Source organism: Anabrus simplex, chromosome 1, assembly GCF_040414725.1.
Source record: "Anabrus simplex isolate iqAnaSimp1 chromosome 1, ASM4041472v1, whole genome shotgun sequence".
Classification (NCBI taxonomy): Eukaryota; Metazoa; Arthropoda; class Insecta; order Orthoptera; family Tettigoniidae; genus Anabrus; species Anabrus simplex.
In genome coordinates, this window is record NC_090265.1 from 1075864135 (window position 1) to 1075878014 (window position 13880).

At 38.2% G+C, this 13880-nt stretch overlaps 1 protein-coding gene across 1 annotated transcript in view; it reads left to right on the forward strand.

The window, feature by feature from the left end:
- The first annotated feature begins 9717 nt into the window (after positions 1-9717).
- RpS6 (ribosomal protein S6) overlaps positions 9718-13880 on the forward strand; it is a 31322-nt gene continuing 27159 nt past the window's right edge. The window contains exons 1-2 of the mRNA XM_067137188.2: positions 9718-9788; positions 10030-10234. Coding sequence (XP_066993289.1) covers positions 9783-9788; positions 10030-10234 — 211 coding nt within the window. The 5' untranslated portion in view covers positions 9718-9782. The remainder of the gene's footprint in view (positions 9789-10029; positions 10235-13880) is intronic.

The following is a 13880-nucleotide window of genomic DNA, read 5'->3' on the forward strand; positions in this document are numbered from 1 at the left end:
TGTATGGGACGCTCACCAGGATTACTTGATTCAAGAACTGAAAAAAATCCAATGAAAAGCAGCTCGATTCGTTCTGGGTGATTTCCGAAAAAAGAGTAGCGTTACAAAAGTGTTGCAAAATTTGGGCTGAGAAGATTTCGGAGGAAAGAGATGAGCTGCTCGACTAAGTGGTATGTTCCGAGCTGTCATTAGAGAGATGACATGGAATGACATCAGCACACGAGTATGTTTGAGTGATGTCTTTAAAAGTAGGAATGATCAAAATATGAAGATAAAGCTGGAGTTCAAGAGGAGAAATTGGGGGAAATATTCGTTTATAGGAAGGGGATTTCGCGATTTGAATAACATACCATGGGAGATGTTCAATAAATTTTAAATTTCTTTGTGATAATTTAAGAAAGGCTAGGAAAACTACAGATAGGGAATTTGCAACATGAGCGACTGCCATAATGCAGATCAGTAGTGATTTGACTGATTGATTGATTGATTGATTGATTGATTGATTGATTGATTGATTGATTGATTGATTGATACAACTGTTTTATATGTTCTTGCCGTCTTTCTTCTTTGTTTTCCTTTCCTAGAAGTGGTTTTCCATCTGAACTCCATGTGTGGGCTATTATAAGTAGTGAAATATCTATGAGACCCATCTGTTTAAGGTGTATTTTAGAGATACCTTTTAGTTTAAAAACAGGCAATGAACTTGGTAATTCGTGTGAGATGAAACTGATTTCAGCATAGTTCATTCAAGAATTTGGGCATTTTAACGCTTTCTTACGTTGGTGAATGAGTCACTTGTTTTAATCGTTATAACAGGATCTATAGTAGATATAAAACCTCTATTATTATTATTATTATTATTATTATTATTATTATTATTATTATTATTATTATTATTATTATTATTATTATTATTATTATTATTATTATTATTATTATTATTATTATTATTTGGAATAACATTTCTCACGTCCGTTTCACTCTTTATGTTGAGATTCTTGTGAAAATACCAAAACCTTCTTTTTATTAGGTAAACATTTGGAACTTTGCACACTGTTGTTGTAGGGTTAGTCTAATTACAATACCAAATTTGGAACCAGTGTATTAAATCGTTTTTCAGTTAATTGATTTTTCATTAAAATTGTTAGCAAGAAATTGTTAAATAATAAAACGGTCCTTACAAAAGTATTTTCGTTGTAGCCAGTTGGAATGTTTTCTGTAAGTTTACCTTGATATTTTCAAGAATGTCATTGATGCTTTTTAAAATTATGAAGATACATATAATAAATATTTAATATGGTTTACTTAATTTTTCTCAAGGAATTGTCAGCTTTATAAGTTATGATAAGTTATGATCTGTGAATCATTACTTAACAATCATGAAATAACTGTGCAAGTGAACAACTCAATTGGCTAAGAAATCTTATGCTAGGGCATTTTTAACACAACAAATATTGAAAAAAGTTTTGGAGAAAAAGCAGCATCAAGTGCCAAGACACTTACAAGCTGCCTAAATCTATCCTGCACCATATGTATACCCTTACTTCTTCTTCATGAACTGTTCTAACCTTATTTTCTTGAGTTCCAGTTTCCTCCTCATTTTTCAGGACTGCTCAGGACACCCTGTTTTGGATAGGTAGATATGTCGCCTGTCTCGTTACCCACTGATGTTCCTTGAAGTGTCAATTATTTCTTCTCTTGAGATAGATTTCCGTACTTCCAAGCTAGTTTCGCACCCGATATTAAACTGGATTACAGCTGTTACAACACCATATTCTATTCGTTTCTTTGACACAAATTTTATTTTAGGGCATTTTAACCACAAAGTGCTGTGAAGATTCTCATTTGCAATCTGATCCCGGCTGCTTACACACCTGGCAAGAAGTTCATTTGCTGGTCTTTAGTCTACGGGCATTATTTTTACTACCATTGCAGGCTCTAGCTTGGTTTTCATATCTTTGTAACTTGCTGGCTTTTCTTTCTTCGCATTTGCCCTGTTGTAGAAACACCATAAGCTAATCTCCGAGTTGCACTTGAAGTGACGATGATTGTCATCAGTGCTGATGTAGTGGTATAACGCAGAATACACTTCAGAGTTCAATTCTTGCACATTTCTTCCCCTCTGACCCACTGGTACTAAACTTGGGTAAAAGAGGCGAACATTCATAATGCCTAAAGAGCAGTATAGTGAAAACGCATGACGGTCAAATGAATTACAATGACTTTTTACGCAGAGCAAATCGCTCAATAGCTGTCACCAAGTAACACATCAGCAACATAACATAAAACAGAGAAACTATAGCATAAAACAACTACAGACTACAGAACTACAGACCAATCAGCCTGACCAGTATAGTTTGTAAAATACTGGAGAGTTTAATATCAAAGTACATCAGAGGGATATGTGATGATAAAAATTGGTTCATGAGGAGCCAGTATGGATTTAGAAAGAAATTTTCTTGTGAGTCACAACTGGTGGGATTTCAGCAGGAGATATCAGATCAATTGGATTCAGGAGGCCAGTTAGATTGTATAGCCATAGATCTTTCCTTAGGCTTTGATAGAGTGGAACATGGAATATTAGTAAAGAAATTGGAGGGAATAGGATTGGACGTAAGGGTTACACGTTGGGTAAAAACATTTCTAAATTCAAGGGTTCAGAAAGTCATAGTAGGAATTAATGTATCGCAGGAAGAGAAAGTTTGGGAGGGAATTGCACAGGGTAGTATAATCGGTCCGTTACTTTTCTTAATATACGTAAATGATTTAGGAAACAATATAACATCAAACATAAGATTGTATGCAGATGACATAATTGTTTATAGGGAAATAAATACTGTACCGGTTGGTACACCTATACGCCGCTCATTTGAATTTTCCGCCTTAAATTACTTCTCTACAGCTGAAAATCTGAACTTTAAAACTGAATTAATTCAACCGTTTATCTGAAGACGTCACTGTGTTAATTTCGAATTGTTTTTGTTTACTAATTATCAAGAAGTGTGGACATTCTCTCACAGATGTCTCTACCAAAAACTATGATCATGCACCCTAGTGCGAAGTGAAGGAATTTTTTTGAAGATATTTTGTATTCATAAGTTGTTGTCTTTACAAAATTTCGTTCTTTCGTTGGTGGGTTGGCAATATTAATCCTTTCTTTCCGCCTGTTTTGAATTTACCCAATCACTAATTTCTGTAATTAATTTCTCTCCAATCACAGGTTTCTTCTTCATTTTTGACTTGTAACTTTTAGCCGACCAATAAACGCATGTGGGTGTGTCTTAATCATTCAAGAAAGGTCTCGAATCTTCCACGAGGGTATAAAAGCTGCTGATTTTCTAGTCTCTCGGCCACTTCAACTACATCTAGGTTAGTGTATGGAAGTATAGCAGGGGGCGGATTGCGCCTGTTCCTTCGAGCAGCAGCTCTTCAGCAAAGGTAATGGCCCTTTAACATCTTGATTTCTTTCTTGCTCAGCAGTTTAATCCCAGGGGAAGTTTCGAAACCGTTTCAAAGTATCCTACCTGTTTAAAAATGTAACTTAGTGCCGGATTATGTAAACATTTTCTTATTACCTTAACTGTAAATCGAGGATAGAGAGTGCTGTACGCTCTCGAGCTCCCCTTCAATTTGGATTTGAGGTGACTACGTTTTCATAACCGATTTTCTTCTCTTCATTAGTGTGTTAAATTATTTTTCTTATACGAGTCACCTCCCTAGTGTGGGAATAGCCCCTGTGTAATCGGCCTAGTGCCCCTTAGGTTTTATCATGTTGCATGTAGGATTGCAAGCAACGCCTCCATTCATGTTGTTATTTTGGGCCATTTCATTAACTTATTATTTTGCTTTTAAGGCCCGGTAGGCTGGGTACGAGATACCCCTGTTTAATTCGTGTAAGTTGCGCCTCGATGGCAAGTGATTGTAAAGCTTTGTAGTGTCTTTAATAGGCTTGAAAATTGAGAGCGAGTCAGCTCTTTATGGTGTTGTGGTAAAAGTGCCTCAGAGAGGCTTGAGATGTGAAGGTGAGAGCAAGTGCTCCATGTTATGAGGGGTTTTCTGCTCTTTGGTAATTTGTGGTTGTGAGCTGAGAGCTCAGAAATTGTTAAACTTTGGAGCTCGTAGCCCAGAATTTGTAAAGACCCCTTAACTTGTGCTTTCGTTTGTAAAGTTACATTGTACCTGATTTTTCTTTGTTATTTCACCTAGTGAAAATTGTTAAATCGTGTTGTCTCTTGAAAATATAACCTTTATTTAAATTTTAAATTCATCTTTCGGACTTGTAGTTCGACCCATTCCAGTCCGCACCTTCTTTCATCTCTGCTGATCCACGAAAACACGGTAACAAATACCATTGAAGATTTTAAAATCACAGGAATAGAACCAGCTTTTGGGTGGTTAGGCCGTGTGCATTATGCAGATTTTCGTCCAGACGTGCCATTTGGACTCATCAGCTGGAATGGCACGCCCCTCCAGGACTCTGCTTAGCAGTGGCAGACCAAACTGTGTGGCCCCGCCGTGTTAGCAAATCAAAAGCTGGTTCTATTCCTGTGATTTTAAGATCTGCGGCTGTGAAAGCCTTTGTTGAAATTGTATCTCCAATGGGGGAGCATTTTTTAAACGGAGAAGTCATTTCTCCTTTAGCAGGTTAGCAAACTTGATTTGCTAACACGGCGGGGCCACACAGTTTGGTCTGCCACTGCTAAGCAGAGTCCTGGAGGGGCGTGCCATTCCAGCTGATGAGTCCAAATGGCACGTCTGGACGAAACTCTGCATAATGCACACGGCCTAACCACCCAAAAGCTGGTTCTATTCCTGTGATTTTAAGATCTGCGGCTGTGAAAGCCTTTTTTAAAACCATTGAAGATTGTTCAGAATTACAAAAGGACCTTGAGAGTATCCAACAATGGGTTGAGGAGAATAACATGAAGGTTGAAGGAGGCAAATCAACTGTTACAACATTTACAAACAGAAGTTTTAAAACTGAATTTGAATATACTTTGGATGTGGTAGTTATCCCAAAAGATGTCAAGTGCAAATACTTAGGTGTAAGATTTGAAAGTAATTTGCACTGGAAGGGTCATGTTAATGACATTGTTGGGAAAGCATACAGATCGTTACATGTCATAATGAGGCTACTTAAAGGATGCAGCAAAGAATTAAAAGAGAAAAGTTACTTAAGTATGGTTCGTTCATTTTTGGAATATGGAAACAGTGTTTGGGATCCTCACCAAAACACCTAATAAAAGAAATAGCGTGCAGAGGAGAGCAGCAAGATTTGTAACAGGGGATTTCAGGAGAAAGAGTAGTGTATCAGAAATTTAAGAGGAACTAGGGTGGGAAACTTTAAGTAAGAGAAGGGAGAAAACTAGACTTATAGGATTATATAGAGCCTGTATAGGACAAGAAGCAGGGGGAAATATCCGTGAGAGGCTTCAGTTGGAAAATAATTATATCGGCAAGACTGACCACAAATATAAAATTAGAAGGAATTTTGGCCGAAGCGATTGGGGTAAATTTTCATTCATTGGGAAGGGGGTGAAGGAGTGGAACAATTTACCAGGGGTAGTGTTTGATCCTTTTCCAAAATCTGTACAGATATTCAAGAAGAGGATAAACAGCAACAGAGAAAATAAATGAAGTGTTAGAGGGCATTCGACCAGTGCAGGTTATTGTAAATAAAAATGTGTGTGTGAATAAATTAATTCCATCCCCTCGTCTAAGTACTTTGGACATCCAAAGTAGGGGACTGCCTGTAGGGGTGAAGTACAGTGGGGACTTCGAGGGCCCTGGGACCGCTATGGTAGCTGTGAAGGCCCTTCAGGAACTCTGGAAAGTGGTGGTAAAAGGGGCTCTGGTTAAGACGCAGCAGGTCGTTATGCTACTTAGGTTCCAGAATGGGTAAAAAAAAAAAAAAAAGTAAATAAATGCAATGTAAATTTTTATCTTATACCAGTTGTACAGTATCATTTGGAGTAATTCCACATACTGTATATCAGTTGACTATATTTGTAAGTAGTGCAGGAGATATTATAAGTAGAATTTTGTAAACAATATAAATTTATTAAGGATGAGCTGTGTGTTTAATAGAAAAAATTCTTAGCGTAAATCATATAATATTGTATTATAGGAAAATTTTCTTCTCTTGTAAATTTAATATTTAGTGCTTGACAATAATGTATTTTAGTGTACCATTTGCCACCGAGGTAGACACCTCATTTGCGAATAAAGAGATTTTGCTTTTGATATTTTGTACAAAGGGCACAAATTAATAATTTTTCAGAGCGGTTACTCCAGCTGCTTATTTCTGGCCAAACCCATTTTGCAAGGAGATTTAAAAATGGCAATCAAAGGTTTTTAAATATTCCATATGTCAATAATAACAGCATCATGTATAGAACAAGTGTTGTAAAGTCATTAAAAAATTAAATAAGAAAATCGTAATTTTCATCATTTTGTCTTATTTTTCACCAGACTACGGTACCCCTTATGTTACATTTTTCTCCAGGGTGTTGGAAAATGCGTAATAACGCAGCAACGGTTATTATTATTATTATTATTATTATTATTATTATTATTATTATTATTATTATTATTATTATTATTATTATTATTATTAGTAGTAGTAGTAGTAGATTCGGTGTTTTTATAACTTTCCGTCGAATATTAAGATTGTATTTATGACTTTGCATTAAGGCATTGGAACAGGGCTGTGATTTATGTTTGCGTAGGCCGCAAGCTTCAGTTTTCTGCTCTTCTGGTGGTCGTGGAGAGGGTGATTACACTGGCAATGGAACGCGCCTGATCTCGTGGAATGTGGAGTAGTGATGGGTCGAACTAGCTCTTTTGAGGGAGCTAGCTCATTCGCTCCCGCTCCTAACTGAGAGTCGTTCAAAAGAGTCGACTCTTGGGAGCGGAAAGGTAGGAGCGAGCCAGGAAGTCAGAGGCCGTTCTCCGCTCCAGGTTCGTTCGTTCATTCGTTCATCCGGTTTAGGGCAGACGGCTCTTTATGACTTCCGGTCGCTCTGTATGACTTCCGGGAACGAACGATATAGCGCAAATAGTTTATATTTTCCACAACAGATGGCAGCACAACGTCTAGTTCAGAAAGCTTCTCTTGAAATAAAACAAATAAACAAATGCACTCCTGGCAACATTGGCAAATAATCTAACTATAAAGCTTTATATACAGTAACGAAGAAATGATTAACAAATATGCAGTATTAATGGATAACATCTAATATTACTTTGCCCATGTTCCTTTCTTCTTAAAATGATGCTTTTCAAGACTGAATGCACCGTGACGAGACGTATGTTCATGATATTGGCAATACTTACACGTTAATAAATAATTGTTTAAGAATGTAATGGGATGTAAGTTACTATAGTATACACTAAGCCATGAGTTTTTTATTCAGAAACGCCCAAAATAGCGTGATTTTACATCTTCTAGATTAATCATGACTCCCGTTTTTATTTGAAGGAGCGAGATGGTGCGAGATAGTTCATCTTTTACACAGCAGATGGCAACACAATGTACAGTTTGGTACGCTACTCTTGGAATAAAACAAATGTACATCGCTGCCAACATTCGCAATTAATCCAATGATGAAGTTTTATACACAGTAACGGAGAAACGTGTCGCAAACATACAGTGTTGATTGATAACATCTAATATTACTTTGCCTAAGTTCCATTCTCCTTAAAATGATGTCTTTCAAGATTGAATGCACCGTACGGGACGTATGTTCGAGATATTGGCAATACTTCCGTTCGACCCCGGCAATCCAGATAAGCATAAGAAGAATATTCCTGTGCACGTAGTTTACATTTCACTCAAAAGATGTCATCAGAATATCCTCTTTCGACTGGAGCTGCAGAAAGTTTCTCACTTAAAACACTCCGCGTTGGGATGGGACAACAGATTCTTTCATTCATTAATGCAGCGTAGGAAACATAACTAATTAAACGCGATCTTTAACGAAAATAATGGAAACTACTATCAGCACAAATGTACATATAACCAAGTATACTACAGTACGCATAGCATTTTGCCTATTTTTCGTGTACAGTATGGTCACACTCTCTTCTATTTTTTTTTTTTTTTTTTTCAAGAACGATTAAACCGTATGACTCGTATATGTTCTATATATTGGCATTCCTTACACTATCTAAACTTACTTCTTCTTCTTCCGCTTCGACCACTTTTCCCACACTTGTGGGTTCGCTGGTGCGAACTGTTCCGCAAATGTGGATTTGGCCCTGTTTTTTAATAAGTAATAATGTTACTGGCTTTACGTCCCACCAACTACATTTACGGTTTTCGGAGACGCCGAGGTGCCAGAATTTAGCCCCGCAGGGGTTCTTTTACGTGACAGTAAATCTACCGACACAAGGCTGACGTATTGGAGCACCTTCAAATACCACCGGACTGAGCCAGGATCGAACCTGCCAAGTTGGTGTCAGTAGGCCAGCGCCTCAACCGTTTGAGTCACTCAGCCCGGCTGGCCCTGTTTTATGACCGGATGTCCTTCCTGACGCTAACCTTATGCGGGGGGATGTATCATGTAATCAATATTGCGTGTTTCTATGGTGGTTGGTATTGTGGTGTGTTGTCTGAATATGAAGAGGAAAGTGTTGGGACAAACACAAATACCCAGTTCCCGAGCCAGAAGAATTACATTCCCGACTTGGCCGAGAATCGAATCCGGGACCCTCTGCAGCGAGGGTCTCAATGCTGACCATCCAGCTAAGGAGTCGGACTTCTTACACGTCAATAAATAATTATTTGAAAATGTACTGCGGTATACACGTTGGTATGAGTTATTTAGCCTATATTTTAAAGCCAAAACTAGTGTTATTTTCTATTTGCCTTAATTCGATTTAAAACTACGGTATATTATTTTATCCACTGTACCGTAAAACCGAAAGATTTTGGCAATATGTTAATTCATAACTACGAACTCATTTAAGAAACAGATGAGGATTTGTCAGCGTATTTCTTAATTATTTCAGACAGAATAAAACTACGCCGTTTCCACTTGCCGAGTGGTATATTCAGTATTCTGGATAGCGACTGTTTGTTCGTGCTTAGTTGAGGTTAGTTAACCCGAACTTCGTGTCGTTTATTTGCTCCTAACCTACTGGATCTATACTAGGCCCTACATCCTTCATAGATTATGAGTGTATACAGGAAGTGAACAGGTAAGTATTGCTCAATAACATGTTGTTTATTTCATTTCATTGTTTCGTTACGTTGCAAGTTGCCAGAACTATGGCACAAAAACGTACCTAACAAACAGACCAGAACCACTGCACTCAGAGCACTGACTGAATGCGGGAAGAGGCTAGACTGGGCAGCCTATAAAAAAGAAAGCGGCTTCAGTACGTCACGTGATTATCTGAGGCATGGCATTGGCTAGAAATGAACGAGAGTCGATGTGACGAGCTAGCTCTTTCTTGGAGTCGCTGCTGATAAAAGAGTCGGCTCGTGCTAGCTCTCAGGGAGCAAGGAGGGAGCTAGCTCATGCAAGAGCCGACTCGTAATTGAACGACTAGCTGTTGATAAAAGAGTCGGCTCGTGCTAGCTCTCAAGGAGCGAGGAGGGAGCTAGCTCTTACAAGAGTCGACTCTCATTGAGAGAGCTAGCTCTGAGCTAGCTCTCTCCAATGAGTCGTTCAAAAGAGTCAGTTCGTTCATGAACGACCCATCACTAATGTGGAGTTTCTCGTGTGCTGCGATATTCTTTTCTACATGGAGCGTGGTGTGTAAGTGGTCGTTGTAAGATGAAGGTGAGTAATCTGCTTATAAATTTTAGCTAGTGGTCCAACTGTGAAGTTTTAAGATTTGTTGTGATGTGCTTGTTTAAGTAGATGGTGGCGGAATTATTTTTATTGCTGCTTGCATGCGATGAATTACGATTATTTTTCTGTTCGGTTCGATGGCGGCATGGCATGTCGTGTCGAACTTTGTCTTGTATGTTCCTTTTCTTAGTTCAGATGAAGGAATTTGTAACGTGTTCTCTTATTTTAGTTGAACGTTTCGTATCCGGCATCAGGATGCCAGAAATTATTCGAGGTGTCGGATGAACATAAGCTTCGAGTTTTCTATGAGAAACGTATGGGAGCAGAAGTGGAAGCGGACTCCCTGGGTGATGAATGGAAAGGTTATGTGGTTCGTATCTCAGGAGGGAACGACAAACAGGGTTTTCCTATGAAGCAGGGAGTCCTCACGAATGGTATGTAATATTTCTTTTCAACGACCGATGTTGATGTAATATGCAGGTGTGAAATTTTGGATGGTGTGGATGCAAGCAGTTCATTTAAAGTTGCCTCTGTTAGTGTTACACGAACATTGTTATCGATAAGGTATTGTTTGAGATTGATTGCGTAGTTGGTGGTTGTCGGACGTCCTGTGATTTTGTACATTCGAGATGTGTATTGATTGATAGGTGTTGCTGATATTATTTGGCTTTTATTGCTCTGTGCTGTTGAAATTTGTTTATATTTCAAACCTGTGCCATCTTCCATTGTTAAGTTCCTGGTGGTTTGATGGGTATTAATCCAGCCCGGGGGCCACTATATTTGTAATGTTATAGGGAAGTGGATATTAATGCAATCTTGCTTGGAGAGCGTCTGAGAGGAGTGATGTGTTCATTGCGATGTCCAGGAACCCATCATCTCACCCTAAGAATTACATTATTTTTATTACTTTACACGCCATAGTCATTTCTCAAGTAGCTTATTGTATTCCTATTGGCCAATATAAAGTGGCACATGATCTCCTTCCCGTGAAGAAACTTCATCATAATGCGTTACCATCCGCAGCACGATAAAAGCATAAGACCAATAGTGTTTCCTCACGAAACTAGGGGCCTAAGGTCGCTTCGCGGCTGCTAATTGTCCAGACCAGTGGTCTTGTCCACGGCAAGAATCCTAACCGTCCGGACCAATTGTCTTCCGTCCAGACCAGTAGTGTTTCCTTACGGAACTAGGGGCCTAAGGCTTCTTTGTGGCTTCTAACCGTCCGGACCAATGGTCTTGTCCACGTCAAGAATCCTAACCATCCATACCCATGGTCTTGTCCACGGCAAGAATCTAATAATCACCACCACTGGATATCGAAGCAAGCATAGTTCCTAAGTGCAGAGGTTGGCAGTCCTGAGCACTGCTAGAGAACATCCTTTCCGAGTAGGTTACGAGCGAGTGAACAAACGACAGTCGTTTCGCGTGTGTTGCCCCCTGGCTGGACTAATTTGTTTTAGAGTACCTGAAGTAGAGAGGAGAGATCCTTCCTGGGCGCTGGCTTGTGATCATTCCCCCCCACCCCAAAAGCTACTTTGCTTAACCCTCAGTGATATGTAAAAACCTCTTAGATTATAAGCGACTGTAACGTCTTTGTACAATATTTTTTTAGTGCATAAGGAATACAAAATGACATTAAAATATATCATATTACATATCTTTATGTTCAGTATAAACTACATTCTGCATATCTTTACCTGTAAATTGACGTTTTGACCGATTTTGGCTCTGTCTGGTGCTTATGCGCTGAAACATAGACATCCATCCAATCCCAAGCTGCCATTCATATTGACTTATATCGGCAGAGTACCATCTCGAAGCCTAGTTGCAGATTCCAAGTTTATATTCACGTAGTTATCATGCCTCGCTTAGCGTGTGCGGTATTCGGTACGGTTCACGATCTTTTGGATTTTTCTTCAGTAATTTGTTGTTTTTTTCATATTAGTCTTTATCTCTCTAGTATGGTGCAGTATAGTGTAATTTACAATTTAGCATAGCATAATTTAGTACAGTGTAGGTTTAATAGTTCATTGTATAAGAATACAGCTGTAGTTTTATTTACGTCCGTGTATTGGTTAGTGTTCTTCGTGTGTATTTAGCATGGGGTATAGTGCGCATTGGTATCACCCAAATATCACTATAAAATTTGTCACAAATGGAATATAATAATTGCTTTTACACATATCAAGTGAAAAATCCCTGGCAAATAAGAAATATTTGATTTTTGGAGAATATTATGTATACGTACTTTACCACTTTACAAGTACATTTGGTGTTGCGCTCACAGTGACACGTATGTCTTTTGTCTTACACTTTCAACGATTTCATGTGTGTTCACTGAAGTTCTTTGCTTTCGTTTCATTGCTTCACTTGTCAAACATCATTTCATGAATTGTATCGCGATATGCAATATTTAATAGGCGACAAAATGGTATGGCCAATGTACATAAGAAAAATTCAGTGGACTAGTGATTTATTGGTACTTTCGTTCGAACAGAAATAAAAATATTTATTTGTCCAGGGATCATGCTATTTTTCTGTTGACCTCCATTTTGTTGTTTGAACTGGCTGCTCTAGTCATATGGACAAAGATAATGAGAATCTACAGACATAGCATTCCCATTCCACGGTGCTAGCCCTGGACCTGAAGAATGTAACAAAAGACGGCACCAGCAGCGCAGTACGTCATAAACCAGTCCTGTCTACAAGCCTTAAGTATGTTTTCATATTTCTCAAATAACGACGGTATTAATTTGCCAGGGATTTTTCACTTGATATGTGTAAAACCAATTATGTTCCATTTGTGACAAATTTTACAGTGATATTTGGGTGATACCAATGCGCATCGTACCCTTTAGCATGTCTGTAATTCGTAAAAGACAAGTGGCAAGAAAGTTACTCTGAGATCAGTGGAGTGTTCCCTTTGTAGGCCATAACTTCCTTCCTGTGCCAGCCATTTGCGGTGAGTGATGTGTTATTTCCTCATTCTTTCTTATTCATAATATATTCTCATTTTACTGTCGGATGTTGCTAGAAAGTGTTTTGTGAATTTGTTTTCAATCCAGATTCATTAGCTTTTCTGAGTACTGTATTACTTTTTACGATGGCTATTTACTGTGGTCGTATTGAATCAGCTGTTCTCACTGCGGTTACACGCTGGCAACAGAGGTAAGGCGATGCTCATTTGTTTTGCGAAACTTTTAGAAGTAAAGCCGTGCGGAGTATAGAGAATGTGATTATGTAATAATTTTGGGTACAGACCTTAATTCCATTTTATTGAGGTTGTGAATTACAATTTTTCACTTTTGAAAAAACCCAATGTTTGTATAAAATGTTCACCATTTTGTTAACAAAAGACTTACGAGTACTTATTTACCGTAAAACTAAAGAACAGAAAGTTATGTACAAAAAACAAACTATGCACATCTCTTCGGGCATAATTCTTTACTTTGAGTCGCTTGCAAGAGTTTCTTTTCCTCTCCTTTACTGTGGGCCTGTAGAAGTGTTTCAACTTATGGTAGCAAGTAGGATGAATGCCATAATTACATTATTATTATTATTATTATTATTATTATTATTATTATTATTAGCATATGGTAACTTACACAAAACAATACAAAGATTAAATATACATGAACAGTAAGCACAAACTACAATTCCACTTGGGGCACCAGAAGTTGCTTCGCTTTCTATGGCAGGATCTTTCTGACGAGTCACCACTCAAAGAAACTGGTTCTGGTATTTCGTCGCTTGGCAAATGTCATCACTGAAAACATCTAACATATCCTGAATTTCGTCAGAACAACATGGATCGCACGTTTTAGTTTATTGAAACACTAACCAATCAATTATAACAGAACACTGCCATGCGATGTGGTGCTTTGAGCGACTTGACGCTAAGATTTGGTTTTAGACAGTACATAAGCAAAGAAACCAATTCGATAGTTTACCTAGATGAATCGAAATAGCCAGTGAACTGAACTATTGATTAGTGCAAATTTTGACTATATTCATTAAATGGTTACCCAGCAACATGGCTCTAAAAAAATGAGTCGTTAATAACGACTTCGTTTCACAGGG